We start from the raw sequence: 20,053 nt of genomic DNA on the forward strand, positions 1-20,053 counted from the left end.
AATGTCATAGTACAGAGCATGTCAAATCCAAAACACCAAATATCAGTAAAAAAAGGACTCCAAAACCTAAAATAAAATTGTCGGAGGAGAAGCGTAAACTTGCCAATATGCCATTTACCACACGGAGTGGCAAGGAATGGCTGAGGCCCTGGCCTATGTTCATGGCTAGTGGTTCAGCTTCACATGAGGATGGAAGCACTCAGCCTCTCGCTAGAAAAATGAAAAGACTCAAGCTGGCAAAAGCAGTAGCACCGCAAAGAACTGTGCGTTCTTCGAAATCCCAAATCCACAAGGAGAGTCCAATTGTGTCGGTTGCGATGCCTGACCTTCCCAACACTGGACGTGAAGAGCATGCGCCTTCCACCATTTGCACGCCCCCTGCAAGTGCTGGAAGGAGCACCCGCAGTCCAGTTCCTGATAGTCAGATTGAAGATGTCAGTGTTGAAGTACACCAGGATGAGGAGGATATGGGTGTTGCTGGCGCTGGGGAGGAAATTGACCAGGAGGATTCTGATGGTGAGGTGGTTTGTTTAAGTCAGGCACCCGGGGAGACACCTGTTGTCCGTGGGAGGAATATGGCCACTGACATGCCTGGTGAAAATACCAAAAAAATCAGCTCTTCGGTGTGGAAGTATTTCAACAGAAATGCGGACAACAGGTGTCAAGCCGTGTGTTGCCTTTGTCAAGCTGTAATAAGTAGGGGTAAGGACGTTAACCACCTCGGAACATCCTCCCTTATACGTCACCTGCAGCGCATTCATAATAAGTCAGTGACAAGTTCAAAAACTTTGGGTGACAGCGGAAGCAGTCCACTGACCAGTAAATACCTTCCTCTTGTAACCAAGCTCACGCAAACCACCCCACCAACTCCCTCAGTGTCAATTTCCTCCTTCCCCAGGAATGCCAATAGTCCTGCAGGCCATGTCACTGGCAATTCTGACGAGTCCTCTCCTGCCTGGGATTCCTCCGATGCATCCTTGCGTGTAACGCCTACTGCTGCTGGCGCTGCTGTTGTTGCTGCTGGGAGTCGATGGTCATCCCAGAGGGGAAGTCGTAAGCCCACTTGTACTACTTCCAGTAAGCAATTGACTGTCCAACAGTCCTTTGCGAGGAAGATGAAATATCACAGCAGTCATCCTGCTGCAAAGCGGATAACTGAGGCCTTGACAACTATGTTGGTGTTAGACGTGCGTCTGGTATCTGCCGTTAGTTCACAGGGAACTAGACAATTTATTGAGGCAGTGTGCCCCCGTTACCAAATACCATCTAGGTTCCACTTCTCTAGGCAGGCGATACCGAGAATGTACACGGACGTCAGAAAAAGACTCACCAGTGTCCTAAAAAATGCAGTTGTACCCAATGTCCACTTAACCACGGACATGTGGACAAGTGGAGCAGGGCAGGGTCAGGACTATATGACTGTGACAGCCCACTGGGTAGATGTATGGACTCCCGCCGCAAGAACAGCAGCGGCGGCACCAGTAGCAGCATCTCGCAAACGCCAACTCTTTCCTAGGCAGGCTACGCTTTGTATCACCGCTTTCCAGAATACGCACACAGCTGAAAACCTCTTACGGCAACTGAGGAAGATCATCGCGGAATGGCTTACCCCAATTGGACTCTCCTGTGGATTTGTGGCATCGGACAACGCCAGCAATATTGTGTGTGCATTAAATATGGGCAAATTCCAGCACGTCCCATGTTTTGCACATACCTTGAATTTGGTGGTGCAGAATTTTAAAAAAAACGACAGGGGCGTGCAAGAGATGCTGTCGGTGGCCAGAAGAATTGCGGGACACTTTCGGCGTACAGGCACCACGTACAGAAGACTGGAGCACCACCAAAAACTACTGAACCTGCCCTGCCATTATCTGAAGCAAGAAGTGGTAACGAGGTGGAATTCAACCCTCTATATGCTTCAGAGGTTGGAGGAGCAGCAAAAGGCCATTCAAGCCTATACAATTGAGCACGATATAGGAGGTGGAATGCACCTGTCTCAAGCGCAGTGGAGAATGATTTCAACGTTGTGCAAGGTTCTGATGCCCTTTGAACTTGCCACACGTGAAGTCAGTTCAGACACTGCCAGCCTGAGTCAGGTCATTCCCCTCATCAGGCTTTTGCAGAAGAAGCTGGAGACATTGAAGGAGGAGCTAACACGGAGCGATTCCGCTAGGCATGTGGGACTTGTGGATGGAGCCCTTAATTCGCTTAACAAGGATTCATGGGTGGTCAATCTGTTGAAATCAGAGCACTACATTTTGGCCACCGTGCTCGATCCTAGATTTAAAGCCTACCTTGGATCTCTCTTTCCGGCAGACACAAGTCTGCTGGGGTTGAAAGACCTGCTGGTGACAAAATTGCCAAGTCAAGCGGAACGCGACCTGTCAACAACATCTCCTCCTTCACATTCTCCCGCAACTGGGGGTGCGAGGAAAAGGCTCAGAATTCCGAGCCCACCCGCTGGCGGTGATGCAGGGCAGTCTGGAGCGACTGCTGATGCTGACATCTGGTCCGGACTGAAGGACCTGACAACGATTACGGACATGTCGTCTACTGTCACTGCATATGATTCTCTCACCATTGAAAGAATGGTGGAGGATTATATGAGTGACCGCATCCAAGTAGGCACGTCACACAGTCCGTACTTATACTGGCAGGAAAAAGAGGCAATTTGGAGGCCCTTGCACAAACTGGCTTTATTCTACCTAAGTTGCCCTCCCACAAGTGTGTACTCCGAAAGAGTGTTTAGTGCCGCCGCTCACCTTGTCAGCAATCGGCGTACGAGGTTACATCCAGAAAATGTGGAGAAGATGATGTTCATTAAAATGAATTATAATCAATTCCTCCGCGGAGACATTGACCAGCAGCAATTGCCTCCACAAAGTACACAGGGAGCTGAGATGGTGGATTCTAGTGGGGACGAATTGATAATCTGTGAGGAGGGGGATGTACACGGTGATATATCGGAGGATGATGATGAGGTGGACATCTTGCCTCTGTAGTGCCAGTTTGTGCAAGGAGAGATTAATTGCTTCTTTTTTGGTGGGAGTCCAAACCAACCCGTCATATCAGTCACAGTCGTGTGGCAGACCCTGTCACTGAAATGATGGGTTGGTTAAAGTGTGCATGTCCTGTTTATACAACATAAGGGTGGGTGGGAGGGCCCAAGGACAATTCCATCTTGCACCTCTTTTTTCTTTAATTTTTCTTTGCGTCATGTGCTGTTTGGGGAGGGTTTTTTGGAAGGGCCATCCTGCGTGACACTGCAGTGCCACTCCTAGATGGGCCAGGTGTTTGTGTCGGCCACTAGGGTCGCTTATCTTACTCACACAGCTACCTCATTGCGCCTCTTTTTTTCTTTGCGTCATGTGCTGTTTGGGGAGGGTTTTTTGGAAGGGCCATCCTGCGTGACACTGCAGTGCCACTCCTAGATGGGCCCGGTGTTTGTGTCGGCCACTAGGGTCGCTTATCTTACTCACACAGCTACCTCATTGCGCCTCTTTTTTTCTTTGCGTCATGTGCTGTTTGGGGAGGGTTTTTTGGAAGGGCCATCCTGCGTGACACTGCAGTGCCACTCCTAGATGGGCCCGGTGTTTGTGTCGGCCACTAGGGTCGCCCAGCTTAGTCATCCAGCGACCTAGGTGCAAATTTTAGGACTAAAAATAATATTGTGAGGTGTGAGGTATTCAGAATAGACTGAAAATGAGTGTAAATTATGGTTTTTGAGGTTAATAATACTTTGGGATCAAAATGACCCCCAAATTCTATGATTTAAGCTGTTTTTTAGTGTTTTTTAAAAAAAACACCCGAATCCAAAACACACCCGAATCCGACAAAAAAAATTCGGTTAGGTTTTGCCAAAACGCGGTCGAACCCAAAACACGGCCGCGGAACCGAACCCAAAACCAAAACACAAAACCCGAAAAATTTCCGGCGCTCATCTCTAGAAAATACACCATTGTCCAGTATAAGGTAACATATGTATAATGTATAATTCAAGTGCACAGTCTGGAACCTGATCCTTAGAGCAGGAGGTGGGCCCCCAGGCAGTGGGGCCCACCGGTGGTTTTCCCTGTACCCCCGTGGGCCAGTCCAAGCCTGCAGTCTTCCACAATATACCAACGTGACAAGGAACCCAACATTTTTACATAATCATTTTGATTCCTGAGTTAAATACAAAAACAAGCTCTGGGATTTCATGTAATTAGTAGCTTTCAATGTTTTTATTACATTATTTTTATTAACCATGAATAAGCATAAAACAATGATTTGTTTTCCAGCTGTCTGGGCTGCATGCAAAGTTTTCATTGAAACAAGTTTAGTACTCTGGGCCTAATTCAGCATGGATCGCAAAAGAAAATCTTTCTCTAATGGGCAAAACGGCAAAACCATGTGCACTGCAGGGGGGGCAGATATAACATGTGCAGAGAGAGTTAGATTTGAGTAGGTTATTATTTCTGTGCAGGGTAAATACTGGCTGCTTTATTTTTACACTGCAATTTAGATTCCAGTTTGAACACACCACACCCAAATCTAACTCTCTCTGCACATGTTACATCTGCCCCACCTGCACTGAACATAGGGCCTAATTCAGACCTGATCGCAGCAGCAAATTTGTTAGCAGATGGGCAAAACCATGTTCACTGCAGGGGAGGCAGGTATAACATGTGCAGAGAGAGTTAGATTTAGGTGGGGTATTTTGTTTCTGTGCAGGGTAAATACTGGCTGCTTTATTTTTACACTGCAATTTAGATTTCAGTTTGAACACACCCCACCAAAATCTAAGGGGGATATCCAATTATCCCCGTTAAAACATCGGGTCCAAAAAACATCAGTTTTCGGCAGTTTTTCAGACTTTTTTCCGATGTTTCGCCGTTTTTTTTTTACAGGCTATTAGCCGGCTTATCAGGGCTAATTAGATAGTCCCCGGCGGGACAATTAGCCCCGGTAGATATCTCCCTTAATCTCTCTGCACATGTTATATCTACCCCCCCTGCAGTGCACATGCTTTTGCCCAACTGCTAACAAATTTGCTGCTATGATCAGGTCTGAATTAGGCCCATAGTTTTGACCATTTGAAGAAGATTGATTTTGCTTTTGTGATCAATGCTGAATTAGGCCCTTTGTATGGTATAGCAAATAAAGTTTTATAATATTTGGATAGTTATCTGACCAAGGGAATGTGTGAATATTTCTTTATGCGTGTAATTCATATAATATGCATCTCTCTACACTGCAATACATATGTGTGAGGCTTTCCTGGAATATAGAGGTGTAGCATCAGTGATAGCGGTCACCAATATTTCCTTAAATATATCACGTTCATCTTTATTACTTATTGGACTATTATTGCTGTATTATGGGACTGCAAGAGCGAGATGTGCATTATCACAATACAAAGGGGACATAGTGGGTCTCGCCAGTACAAAGGGAAAATTGATGTAACGTATAGCATCCATTCAGGTTTTGTTACAGCGCCTTTTCTTCTGTACACAAGTATTCATACTGTCAAAGTCAAAAATATTACATAGAGAGACCATATAAACTGCACACATATAAGTCGCTATACTTGCAAATATGCGCAGCGAGCACAGCAATATATGGAAACACACGCATTTGCTCGGACATGGCACAGAGATGGATTCGGCACTTGTTTCATACAGTACATGGTTATAATAATGAACAGCACCAGACATCATGGAGATTTAGAATTGGCTAATGAATTAATGTCATGGATGTGTATCATTCGAACCGAACCAGATAAACACATCATGTTTGGTATTGAAGCAAGCAGAATAAGGTGTGGTTTAGTTTGAGACCTATTGTGTTGTCGTGGGACATTGCAGCGGATAGATATGATTATATGTATAAAAGTTAAGATCAGCTTTGTTGGGAACAATGGATGATCAACTAAGTTTTCAGGGCTGAACCTGATTAGCATATACAAAGAGAATGGTGACTCAATACAAAGGAGAAAGAAAGACCCCTCCCCCAGGTACTGGTCAGACAGGAATGTGTTGGTCATCACCCATTGTGTTACATAACCAAGGCCACTGATGCAGCTGGCTCACATGCTGGGAGGGACACACACTTCTTGTGGTTGACACACCCCCACAGCTGGAATGCAGGTATGATATACCCACTGGAGATCACAGGGCTGACTCTCTCACTCAGAACTAAGCTAGCATCAAGCAGCATGGCGGCTACATCCCCAGGACAGAATTCCTTCCCAAAGGCTAAGTATAGAATCACATGGCTATAGAAGGAAATATAGACATATTGCTTTCTGGTTTAAATAGGATATTGTAACTTGGCTGGGATGATTGTTGGGTGTTTGTGTTGGTGCCCTGTGGAATCTGTGATGGTAGCTGGGATCTTGTTAATCATAAATACCACCATGCAGTACTTTTGAATATGTGCTGGTAGCAATGGCAGGCTGATACTTGTGAGTACCTGGTGGTCTGGTCTTGTGATAACTCATATGCTCTGGTTATAGAGATACTGAAGTTATTTGGGATGTGAAATTATGAGATGGTTCTAGGAAGTTGGATTACATTGTGAAAGGTGTTTTAGATGGTTTGGAATTGTAAAATCAGAACATATGCATTGTTTTGAGGCTTGGACATTTTGGAAGAAAATGGAGTCTTGTGTTTTCTGCTATGTGATTGTGGTTTAGTATAGAGTGCCATGTGTTTGGACCTGCAAATATAAAATGGCTGCTGCTGGATGTCTTCCCCTCCCCCCTTTCAGCCATGTGGTGTGGTCTTTGGAATCAAGTGGAGGTTTCTCAAAATGGAGTCTAGCTTCCATCCCATGCTGTATTCAGCATTGACTAACTGCGCAGCGATTGTCTCTCACATGTGTAGTTTTATCTGCAACCATGTTGTCTCTTATTTAATGTAATCATTGTCTTTCTGTGAGCCAATCTCTCTCTCTCTCTCTCTCTCTCTCTCTCTATCTCTCTCTCCTCTTTTCTCTTATATATCTCATAGTATTATAGCATTGTATTGTATTGCATTTAGGTCAGTGTAGTATTGTCTTTTTGTATTTATTGTTTAGTTCTGTGGTTAGGAAGTCTTTGTTATACTGTAGTGTATCATATGTACTGTTATCCCCTTTTACAAGTATATTAGATATAATACAGTTAATAGGCCTTGGAACCTAAACCAGTATCTGTGTATTTACTATAGTGTTAAGTGTTCACTTGAGCGTCGGTGACGCACAAGCAGCTTTGTAGATAGTCAGGTTACACAAGGTTGCACTTACACCCTGTATTCACATTAAGGTATTCTGTGTATTTCATTGGTATAAGGTTTTAACATAAAGGTATAGCGTTGTAAGCGTCTGCATCGCTGGTGACCTCCTCGTGGTCTCGAGCGTAAGCTACGCTACAGCGAATCTTTCCCCTAGACATAGCCAATAACGTGTCCTGTGATCACTGGGCCGTGAGCGAACGTGACGCTTGAGCGTCTCGCCTACGGCTGAGCGATCGCTACGCCAATAGCGTACCATTACGGTACTTCTTGAGCAAACAGCGTACAGTGTTCTTAGCTTCATAAAGGGTTGTTTATACGACAAGGAATTTAGCATTGTCAATTGCGGGCTCGTCCTATACTTCTCATATCTGCACTAGGTAGATCAGCAGACATTATCCCTCCAGCAAAGGGTGGGAGGTTGTCTCACAGTGCTGACGGGATAAGCGTCTGCTTCGCTTAGATAAAGAGTGCTGAAGGAACCCGGTAACCGGAGGTAAGAACAGTACGCTATTGTCTTTGAAAATCTGGTTTTTATTTCAATTTGGTGCCAACTACACACTCAGGCCTAGAATAACTTTAGGAGTTTTGAATGATGACTTTCTTTGTGACAAGAGGCCGCATGGTCTGTCCACCATTTTGTGTGACCCTCATGGAGGTGGAAGGGGGAGGAGCAGCGGCCATTTTGGGAAGGTCAAAAAAAAAAAATTTTTTTTTTTTTCTGAGCGGCTGGTTTTCAGTTGACTCAGGAAACAATCAGCCATCCACTGTCAAAAAGAAATCATCATTTAATGAGGTTTTTTTTTTTTATGCATTTATTTAATCTATATCATAGTCAATCATAAGTAATAGTGATTGGTACTTATATGTAATTTCATATGCGTGTGCTTACATCAATGTATGTTATTAGATTAAATTTAGAATTGCATTTTCATCTGTGTAAGTTTCACATCTCACATTCCTGTTTGCCAAATTTTATAGTTGATAGAAAGTGCTAAAAAGAGATTTGCTGTTATTTAATAGTAGAGGTAATAGTTAAAGTATAGAACACACGATTTGTCTAGGAGATAAGGCAGTCAGTGTGGATTGCGGTAGATGATCAGGGATCATCTACATTGATAAAATATATATTGTGTTACGGTGGATCCTTTGCATTGCGTACACGTGTCACTAACAAAGACTAGCGTACGCAATCCGAAAGGCAGGACGCACGCAGCGTACATTACGCAACGTAGCGTCTGGTTACGCCCATGTAGCCCAAGTCACGAAAAGTTGAATTAGCGCAAAGCGATAATTAGCGCAAAAGCGATAGATAACGCGAAGCGGTAAATAACGCAAATCTATTTTTGGAAAATCTGAAATTTAGTTTAACAGATCCTGCTCCTAATTGGTAACACTCTTGGCCTGAAGACAATTTCTGCGCAGAAATAGATATAGAAACAAAGTGTACATGTGTTGAGTGAGTGTGTTTTGTATACAAAAGTTTATATAACTTTAAGGTGGAACCAAAAAGAAAGCCGGGTACTCGTCAAGGGACATACGTGTAAGTGACATATACGGTGGCCAGGGAGGCATCCCTGGTTAAATAATATTTGAGCATTAGAGTATAGCGGACCATAAGGTAACAAGACCAGGAGGTCATAAGGAACAAGACCAGGAGGTCATAAGGAACAAGACCAGGAGGTCATAAGGAACAAGACCAGGAGGTCGTAAGGTAAAAGGTCCGCTATAAAAGTCCAGTGGCACAACGCCTGGGGTGTTGGTGCAGAACCCATATAGGCCATAAGCTCTTGCTGAAGGAATCGCGGCCGGAAACATCGATTCCATTGGTCTTTCAGTACATGACAAGTAGTGCTCGTGTACTGAACGATTGGACCGCACGTAATTGTGTGCAGTAGTTAGTAATCTGACCTAATACCATTAGAGTAAAGTGGTCACAAACGCTATTTGTACATTCTGACGTGATTTGTGTAATTTTTTATTTTTGGAAGGGAAGTTCGCTGGTCACTCAGGAACTATCTAACAACCCCACCTTTACTGGAAAGAGTAAGTGTCCTGCGGGTAACCCTCATATGTTCCAGTAAACTGAAGGTTCCATAGGGGCCCTGTATCGAGTACGCCAGCACCACGTCGGTGTGATCAGGTCGTATTGGTCGAGGTGGGCGAGTGAGTGGGGTACTCGGTAAACCGCCACCGCCGGCCTACTGTGGAGTAATTTGGTTGTCTGAAAAGGCTTGCTGAAAACCTTGATACAGAGATCCAAGGAGGACTAAGCAACACCTGCAGACTATGGGGGCCAGTTGCTCAGGTAGGGGGCGATCAACCCTGGTTCAGGTTGATTCTGTGAACCGACCAGTTGGGTCGGCACGATATGTAATGTGTGAAAAATATGGAATTCACACCGAATCTTTATGTGATGAATGGGAGAGAATGACTGTACAAGACAGGGACAAGTTCCCAAGAATAGGTAGCTTCAGTCCAGAGGTGTTACAAAATTTAAGGAGGAGGATATGTCTCGTAAAATCATCAAAGAGACGAATTCAACATCATGATTACTTACAGTTATGGCACCAGGAAGGTGAGATACAGAGAGGTTTGGCTCTGGCGGCAGGATCTGGGGCAGTCAGGAAGTTGATTGCCACAGCTCCTCCCCCACCATACATTGCAGGAGAGGAGTTGATTGCGGAGAGAAAAGCACAAAAGTGGAACAATAAAAATGCTCTTAGCAACTGTAGTATAGATAATAAGAATAAGTGTAATGAATGTAACAATGATTATTGTAATACTGTTGAATGTACAACTATTAACCCATGCAAGTCGCACCCCATGTTAAACTTTCCTCAGGAATACAAACAAGAAAGTGAGCCCAGAACGATGTCGGCACCTCTTCCAGAAGCCATCCTACAAGACATCCAGGTGGACACGACCAAATTGGTAAAGGCAATAATCAAACCCCCTAACGGAGGGTCAGGTGAGGTCGTGTCCACAGGTACGTACAATGTTTTATATCACGCACAAACAAATGTACCCCATATTGTAAGACCAAAACAAGGTGATGTAATTGAGTTTAGTCCTGTCAGGGTGATCACAGTCCCCAATGGGAAGACTGACGATCAGGGAACCATTCCCGTCAAGGACAGTGCAATGCGCCATCCCTGGTCCCGGACAGAATTGAGATCAATCATGTCTGATTACCCAGATCCTAGGAAAGATCTAACTGTATGATCAAAGATTCACAGAAGGTATATCAACTCCCTAGACAACGACATAATCATGGTATCCAAGGAATCAGGTAGGTACAGGGAAAGCGGTTGATGGTGATGAGCATCCAAACGTTTGAGGAGGCATCAAATCAGCCAAGACCCCATTTCACTGACACTTGGAGGAAGCCCAGGGTTTGTTATCATTGTAGAAGAGAAGGGCATTATGCCAGTAACTGTAATAACCCACATAAAGTTAGACCCCCTAGACATGAAAATGAGCATGAATATGACACACCAAATTACAAGCAGGGATCATATAGGAAGAATTTTGGGCCACACCTATAATATATAGTCAGGAAAGGTGATTATTAGGAATGGAGGCAAGCCTGAGGTAACGGTTAATAAATTGGGAGGTCATTCACTGAAGACACAGGAATGACCAGGTTAAACGTTGTAAATGTATTTGTGAAAAATGTTTTTTCTTTCTCTCTCTATCCCCATCTCTGACGATTATTGGTAAGAATTCAAACATTGCATATTCGCTTGGTCCTTGCAGAAGTCTACCAAACCCCAGCATGACCTATCCACCACAATGTATTCTGGCCAGATACAGACAGTGGAATAATGCAAGTGCTGGTGGGGAGGGACTGCTCAAGGAAACCATTAGACACGTAGATACGACAGCCAAATAGTCTGACAATGTTTTCTTAATGTTGACAATGTTTAAAAATGCTTTGTTTCTCTTCTCTTATTGGTGGTTATTGTCGGGTTATGTAATGTATATATGCACATGAATTGTTCTCTATCTCTTTTGTTTTTTATTTTCTCTCTCTCCTCACTCATGTTTCCATGATTTAAAGATGGTATGCCACCCCTAAGTGTTAACCAATGGTAATGCCAGATTTTGCTCCACACAGAAAGATCGCTAGTTAGGAAGAAAGATTACATCACCAGAAGGTTCATTCGGAAGACTGAAGAGACAGCACCTTTTGAGAGGACAGCAGAACAAAAAGAACAACAAAACGAGAGAACTTATTATCGTAACGAGTTCTCTCCCCCTCAAACTGATTTTCTTATACCCCCTTTACAAATTTCTTCTTTTCTCCTCCTGTAAGATGGACTTGCCCCAAGAGACTGTGACATGGATTTTCCCGCTAACCATGATGTTGACCAGAGCAGTCTGTTTCGGTGAGAGTACCAGTGAGGTCGAGAAAGGATCCAGAAAGGTCCTGATGACTGAGACGGAGGTGTAAATTTCCAATAGCAACCCAATCACCAAGCAAAGGCGAGTACCGGGCACGATCTAACAACCATGTTATTTGTAAACAACTGTGAAGGAATGTTAGTTCAAAAAGAAAGTTGTATCTGTAGGCTCTGTAACAAAGTAATGCCAATCCAGTTTTAATATCCATATGGACCGGCATCCATTGAGTGACTATCACTCCTTAGTGGGTAATGTGTTAAATAAGACCGATTGTTGGGTATGCTCTCAAGTACCTCAGGGACACAGCAAATCAGGGCTAGTACCATTTCCTTTAACGTTAGGGGAGGTACTTGAGCTAAGTGGTGGGAGACCGGTGGACCGGAGGTTTAACATCTCCAGCCCTCCTAGTTTGAAGCTCCACCAATACCATGTGGATAGGTCCCTCTTATGTTTTAACATCTCCAATCCCAGAAAACCGGGAAATTGGGAAGTGTCATGGAGCAACCTTACCATGACCTTTTCACACAGAGCAGATAGAATGCCTACAGATACAGAGCTCGTACGCCACATAGTCAGTAGAGGAAAATCTTTCCGGTATCGATATACCTTAGGAAATAGGATTACTAGAGTTGGAGAGGTATCACCAGGATACTGTGCACATATCGTACAAACCGATACGTGCATTAGGCAGATGGAAGAATTAGGGTCAGGAGATTTCACCTGGAAGGTTTGTAACATGGTCATGTCCTTCTCCGTCCCCTATGTTCTCCCCGATGATGCATATTTCATATGTGGGAGAAAGGCGTACAAGTGGCTTGCCCCAAACTCTGAAGGATTGTGTTATATTGGAAAAGTATTGCCTGAAGTGATGACTGTTACACATGACAAAATGAAGGACATACACCGTGGTGCCCAAGCTCCTTATACTCACACTCATTACGAGCACCGAGTTAAAAGACAACTGTCAGAAAGGTTAGAGCATCCGGCCTCTGATCTTATCCATGAATCCACCGGGATTCAGGTTCTAGTCGCGTTAGATTTCACTCGTACCGCTCGAGGAGTGATGAATTATAAATACATTTCCGCACTCGCCAATTTGTTAGATAATATCACTGAAATGTATGATGACACGTTTAGATACACTGGAAGAGAACTTCAAGCTTACAAAACAGAACTAGTTCAGCATAGAATGGTTCTTAATTATCTTACAGCAGTAACAGGCGGATATTGTGTTACATTGGCAACACAGTACGGCATAAAGTGTTGCACGTATATCACAAATAGCACCGAGGATCCGGTAGAGGTCATAGACCAAAAGATGGACGATATTCTCCAATTGAAGTGGGAATTTCGTCGAAAACACAATCTCACCCTTGCTGCTGTAGGTAATGAGCTGACTGGTTGGGTGTCATGGTTGAACCCGCGAAATTGGTTCTCCGGTTTGGGAGAGTGGGCTCAAGGAGTCATAATGGATGTTGGAAAGTTTCTACTGTGTATTTTGGGTGTCGTTATATCGATTGGATTGATATTTAGATGCGGGCAGGCTTTAATGAGGTGTAAACAAAGTACGAAAGTGATGAGCTTAAGGAGTGAGGAAACTGTAATTAACCTGGATTTGATTTATGACCCAATGATAGAAACCAGAATGTGATGAAAATGCGATTATACGGTCCGTTTCTTTCACCTGTTTTTCTGCTTTTCTCCAAGATACAAAGACCCCCTTGGACGAGGAAGTTGACGAGACGGTATACAGACAAAGACCACAGACAAGACCAAAGATGAAGAAGATTTGACAACTTTAAATATGGACACTTGATGAACTTTGCCATGGATCCCCAGTTTCCCTAGTACTTTTAAATTCACGCTAGCCCAACATTTTTTGTAAATCTGATGGCTTAGACAAAGCTATTTGCTCATGCTTAAGGAGCAAAACAGCGCAAAGAAGACGACTCTCAACAGATACCGAAAACGACTTCGACGACAGATGTACATTTCCCTGACATAGAATATTATTGCATTTTTCGTAAGTGTTCTTTATCTTCATCTCTACAACCCTCAGGTAACGACACACATAGACGATAGGGAATACAGGCACAGATATCAGCAACCACATACCTCCCCCATTCATGTATCATCAACTAAAATGTGCATCCCCATTTTGTTACAACTGAAAGCCGAAATGAGCTCGGTAAAGTTTGACAGCCCATCCACAGACCTGTACCACAGGATAAGAAGGAATTCAAATGTATACTTCGCAATACCTCGAAGCTTGATTTACCACACGTACGGCACGATGATACATGACCCTCCAAACATGGACTCATACACACATGCTTCTACTTTCTCACTAGGTCATACCCTCTTCACACCTTCTCCTCTCTCCTCCCTTACCCAACCATGGAAATGTATTAACCCCTGACATATATTTTTCTCTTTTTGAAATGTTTTAGGAAGTGGCAGTTATTGGTGACTGCCAAAGGGTGGACTGTCAAAGTCAAAAATATTACATAGAGAGACCATATAAACTGCACACATATAAGTCGCTATACTTGCAAATATGCGCAGCGAGCACAGCAATATATGGAAACACACGCATTTGCTCGGACATGGCACAGAGATGGATTCGGCACTTGTTTCATACAGTACATGGTTATAATAATGAACAGCACCAGACATCATGGAGATTTAGAATTGGCTAATGAATTAATGTCATGGATGTGTATCATTCGAACCGAACCAGATAAACACATCATGTTTGGTATTGAAGCAAGCAGAATAAGGTGTGGTTTAGTTTGAGACCTATTGTGTTGTCGTGGGACATTGCAGCGGATAGATATGATTATATGTATAAAAGTTAAGATCAGCTTTGTTGGGAACAATGGATGATCAACTAAGTTTTCAGGGCTGAACCTGATTAGCATATACAAAGAGAATGGTGACTCAATACAAAGGAGAAAGAAAGACCCCTCCCCCAGGTACTGGTCAGACAGGAATGTGTTGGTCATCACCCATTGTGTTACATAACCAAGGCCACTGATGCAGCTGGCTCACATGCTGGGAGGGACACACACTTCTTGTGGTTGACACACCCCCACAGCTGGAATGCAGGTATGATATACCCACTGGAGATCACAGGGCTGACTCTCTCACTCAGAACTAAGCTAGCATCAAGCAGCATGGCGGCTACATCCCCAGGACAGAATTCCTTCCCAAAGGCTAAGTATAGAATCACATGGCTATAGAAGGAAATATAGACATATTGCTTTCTGGTTTAAATAGGATATTGTAACTTGGCTGGGATGATTGTTGGGTGTTTGTGTTGGTGCCCTGTGGAATCTGTGATGGTAGCTGGGATCTTGTTAATCATAAATACCACCATGCAGTACTTTTGAATATGTGCTGGTAGCAATGGCAGGCTGATACTTGTGAGTACCTGGTGGTCTGGTCTTGTGATAACTCATATGCTCTGGTTATAGAGATACTGAAGTTGTTTGGGATGTGAAATTATGAGATGGTTCTAGGAAGTTGGATTACATTGTGAAAGGTGTTTTAGATGGTTTGGAATTGTAAAATCAGAACATATGCATTGTTTTGAGGCTTGGACATTTTGGAAGAAAATGGAGTCTTGTGTTTTCTGCTATGTGATTGTGGTTTAGTATAGAGTGCCATGTGTTTGGACCTGCAAATATAAAATGGCTGCTGCTGGATGTCTTCCCCTCCCCCCTTTCAGCCATGTGGTGTGGTCTTTGGAATCAAGTGGAGGTTTCTCAAAATGGAGTCTAGCTTCCATCCCATGCTGTATTCAGCATTGACTAACTGCGCAGCGATTGTCTCTCACATGTGTAGTTTTATCTGCAACCATGTTGTCTCTTATTTAATGTAATCATTGTCTTTCTGTGAGCCAATCTCTCTCTCTCTCTCTCTCTCTCTCTCTCTCTATCTCTCTCTCCTCTTTTCTCTTATATATCTCATAGTATTATAGCATTGTATTGTATTGCATTTAGGTCAGTGTAGTATTGTCTTTTTGTATTTATTGTTTAGTTCTGTGGTTAGGAAGTCTTTGTTATACTGTAGTGTATCATATGTACTGTTATCCCCTTTTACAAGTATATTAGATATAATACAGTTAATAGGCCTTGGAACCTAAACCAGTATCTGTGTATTTACTATAGTGTTAAGTGTTCACTTGAGCGTCGGTGACGCACAAGCAGCTTTGTAGATAGTCAGGTTACACAAGGTTGCACTTACACCCTGTATTCACATTAAGGTATTCTGTGTATTTCATTGGTATAAGGTTTTAACATAAAGGTATAGCGTTGTAAGCGTCTGCATCGCTGGTGACCTCCTCGTGGTCTCGAGCGTAAGCTACGCTACAGCGAATCTTTCCCCTAGACATAGCCAATAACGTGTCCTGTGATCACTGGGCCGTGAGCGAACGTGACGCTTGAGCGTCTCGCCTACGGCTGAGCGATCGCTACGCCAATAGCGTACCATTACGGTACTTCTTGAGCAAACAGCGTACAGTGTTCTTAGCTTCATAAAGGGTTGTTTATACGACAAGGAATTTAGCATTGTCAATACATATCTCCTTTCATACATGAACCTATTGTTGTGTGGGTCATTTATGGGAATCTTTTGAATAGCTATGGTGAGAATGTTAATATGGTGAGCATAATGAGGAAACGCTTTAACTGCTAAATAAATATTTCTATACATTTTGTATAACAGGAAAAGCCAAAGAAATTGTGACCATTAATCCAAGATCTATGTTTATATCTGCCAAAGGTCATACTTTCCTTGCAGCAGGTATGTCATGAATTTTGTTATTATTTTTTTTATGGCCGCTGCTTAATTGTTATATGTACCAGATTTTGCATATGGAGTTAGCCATTGTATCCTATGGGCTACACCGTTTTCCAGGGGAGGGATCTGAAGTATTCTACCCCAGTACTCTCTAATGCAAAAAAATAAAACTGTGTGTAGGTGCTGTTCACTTGCAGTATACTGTTCTTAAATCCTTCAATATTCGTGAGTGGTACACCAGGAAACACACCCTCTTAATTAAGAACTTACATTAGGGTTCTCACCCGCAGGCCAAACAAGGTAAAGTATCTTTAACCCCCGATATTATTTCTTCAATATATAATAAAACAGGATAACTTCATAAAAGATGAACACTTACATATTATTTCTGTCACGCATTCACATAAGGGTATCTTTAGATCAAAGACTCTTTGATAAAGGAGATAGGAATCCCCGAAACATGTTAGAGACCTGCTGTTACGTGTAACCAGTTTCAGCAACGAACTTCACCAGTGATCGAGTGAGTGGCGCATATCATCTATACCCTGTCCGTGACTGCAGCCGGACCCATCTCTTTTGGACCGTACATTGTACTGGACAGCTGTTTCCTGGGGCGATCTAAAGATACCCTTATGTGAACGCGTTTGCAGAATTAATATGTAAGTGTTCATCTTTTATGAAGTTATCCCGGTTTATTATATATTGAAGAAATGATATCGGGGGTTAAAGATACCTTGTTTGGCCTCCGGGTGAGAACCCTAATGTAAGTTCTTAATCAAGAGGGTGTGTTTCCAGGTGTACCACTCACGAATATTGAAGGATTTAAGAACAGTATACTGCAAGTGGACAGGGCCTACACACAGTTTTATTTTTTTGCATTAGTGTCCTGTGGAGATTCATAGGTGTTCTCCTTTAAACTGTGTGGCTGCAGTTTACTGGTCAGTGCAGAAACCACATTTTGATTCCCAGTACTCTCTGCTCGCACATGTGTGGTCTGATAACTGTGCATGCCACTTCTTACTCATTGCAGGGACAAGCTCCTATCATTGTGAATATTAATACAGTACATTTGGGCAGCCCAATAAGCAGCAATAACAAATCAGTATGATCGGGACAGATAATTAATACCCCTTTATGAATTAACAAATTGATATATCTGTTCTAATCTTATACATTGCATCAAGTATTGTTGATCTAGAATTAGACTTAAATTAACCAATCAATAACACAGATCTGTGGGAAAATGTAATAGGGTGTGAGAATCAGAAAGTGAGAGATTTTGGTAAAATTCTGTTTTTTGTTGTTGTTGTTTTTTTTTAAGTGGTAATCATTTACATGGCAAAACCATGTTGATTTTATTTATTAACAGTTTCTTATATAGCGCAGAATATTCTGTTGCGCTTTACAATTAGAACAACAGTTATAGAACAAAACTGGGTAAAAACAAGACAGACATAGATGTAGGAAGGCCCTGATCGCAAGCTTACAATCTATAGGGAAATAGGCATTGATACACAAGGATAGATGCTATCTATTACATAATGGTCCCCCAGATTGCTAGGTTCTTAATGGGTTGTATGATATGATCACCCCGCAATGTTGGCCAAGTGTCAGGAGAGTGTGAGTAAAGAAAGACAAGATATGTGAGATTATGTGGACCGTACAGAGAGGATGTAATTAGATAGGGAAGCATTGAAGGTTATGTGGGTGGGTCTGGAATTTGATAGGCTTGTCTGAAGAGGTGAGTTTTCAGGGAACGTTTAAAGGTTTGGAGACTAGAGGTGAGTCTTATTGTGCGTCGGAAACCATTCCACAGAGTGGGTGAAGCCGGATAAAGTCCTGTAATTTTGAGTGTGAACAAGTAATGTGTGTGGATGAGAGACGCAGATCTTGTGCAGAGCGGAGAGGTCGAGTAGGGAGATATTTTGAGATGAGTGAAGAGATGTATGTTGGTGCAGTTTGGTTAATAGCCTTGTATGTAAGTAAAAGTATTTTATATTTAATACGGTAGAATACCGGTAACCAATGGAGGGACTGACAGAGCGGATCTGCAGATGATGAACGTCTAGCATTCAAAATGGATTGTAGTGGTGAAAGCCTATGTTTGGGAAGACCAGTCAGGAGACTATTACAATAATCAACGCGGAAGATAATGAGAGCATGGATCAGAGTTTTTGCAGTGTCTATTGTAAGATATGGTCTAATTTTGGATATGTTTCTTAGATGTATGTAACATGATCTTGAGACAGATTGAATGTGGGGAACAAAGGACAGTTCAGAGTCAAGAATGACACCTAGGCATCGAGCTTGTGGGGTAGGGATGATTGCTGAGTTAGCAACAGTGATAGAGATTTCAGGTTGGAAACTACTATTGGCCGGTGGAAATATAATTCTGTTTAGGAAATGTTAAGTTTGAGGTGGCGAGATGTCATCCAAGATGAAATGGCAGAAAGGCATTCAGTGACACGGCCCAATACAGATGGTGACAAATCTGGGGAGGATAGGTAGATTTGAGTTTCGGGGCTAATTCAGTAAGGATCGTAAAAAGTACAAATTAGCAAAAACTGCGACCAATCGCAAAAGTGCGAAAGCAAGACCAAACGGAAAATCTGCAACACTAATTTAATGTTACAAAAAAAAGGTGGACTTGTCAAATTTGCAAATTTTGCGATTAGATTTAGAAATCCGCATTTTTTGCGAAAAAACTTACACTTAGTCGCATTTTTGGCGTAAAGGTTTCTGATGTCACATTTTAACATCAGCCACACATAACATTGAGCCAACCATGCCTACTGACAGGATGCATCGAACAACAAGACGAGTTACTTCCGCTGGTGAATCCACAAAATAGTTTTTTTGTTTATGTTGAAAGTTTACATACATGACATATTAATGTTTCTTTGTTAATACTAACATTCCTTATGTTATTGTTTAATGTGGTAATATAAAAAAAAAAAGTGGTGCATAATTAAAATGTCCACAAAATCACAATTATTGTGGTGATGTTATTGAACATATGTTTCTTTGTCAAGGTGAGGGGGGGGAAGGGGGGGAGGGGGGGGGAGGGGGGGGGAGGGGGGGGGAAGGGGGGGAGGGGACCTTACACATGTATGTGGGTATGATTTTTGAAGATAATAATTGTTTGTTGCTTTAAATCATAAAAAGACTCAGCTTTTAAACAAAAAGCCATTAACCAAACAAAAAAAAAATAACTTGCTTGTAAATGTTATTGTACATGTTTGTAGTAAAACAAGTGTCACAACTGAGGGCCTGAGCTGACGGGAGGCAGCCTCAGTTGTAGGGGCTGAGATGTACCGGAACCTGGGAGGTTGTATCAGACCCCTGGACATGTAAGTAACATGAAGAAGAACCGCCCGAAGGCGTGACCACGACAACTTGAATAAAAGTCAATGATGTTTATTTATGACAAACTCCATGCATCACAGTAGCAGTAAAAGAAACATAAAATCAGCAGAGAAATAATACAGTTCCTGGGTACTACAGGGGCAGGGGCCACAGAGCTCTGGTAGTATGAGACAGTTCTTATTATCTGCGAGTTGGAAAGTCCTTACCAGGCCTGACTGTAGAAA

General features: G+C 42.7%; 1 protein-coding gene across 6 annotated transcripts in view; it reads left to right on the plus strand.

The window, feature by feature from the left end:
* Window positions 1-20,053, plus strand: part of POLN (DNA polymerase nu) — a 617,268-nt gene that overhangs the window by 300,079 nt on the left and 297,136 nt on the right. For 5 of the 6 annotated variants that reach the window (XM_063924721.1, XM_063924728.1, XM_063924748.1 and 2 more), the window contains one exon: window positions 16,389-16,466. The exons of the other annotated variant lie outside the window; for it this stretch is intronic. In XM_063924721.1, coding sequence (XP_063780791.1) covers window positions 16,389-16,466 — 78 coding nt within the window. The remainder of the gene's footprint in view (window positions 1-16,388; window positions 16,467-20,053) is intronic. 6 annotated transcript variants of the gene reach the window in all.

This window comes from Pseudophryne corroboree, chromosome 1, assembly GCF_028390025.1.
Source record: "Pseudophryne corroboree isolate aPseCor3 chromosome 1, aPseCor3.hap2, whole genome shotgun sequence".
Classification (NCBI taxonomy): domain Eukaryota; kingdom Metazoa; phylum Chordata; class Amphibia; order Anura; family Myobatrachidae; genus Pseudophryne; species Pseudophryne corroboree.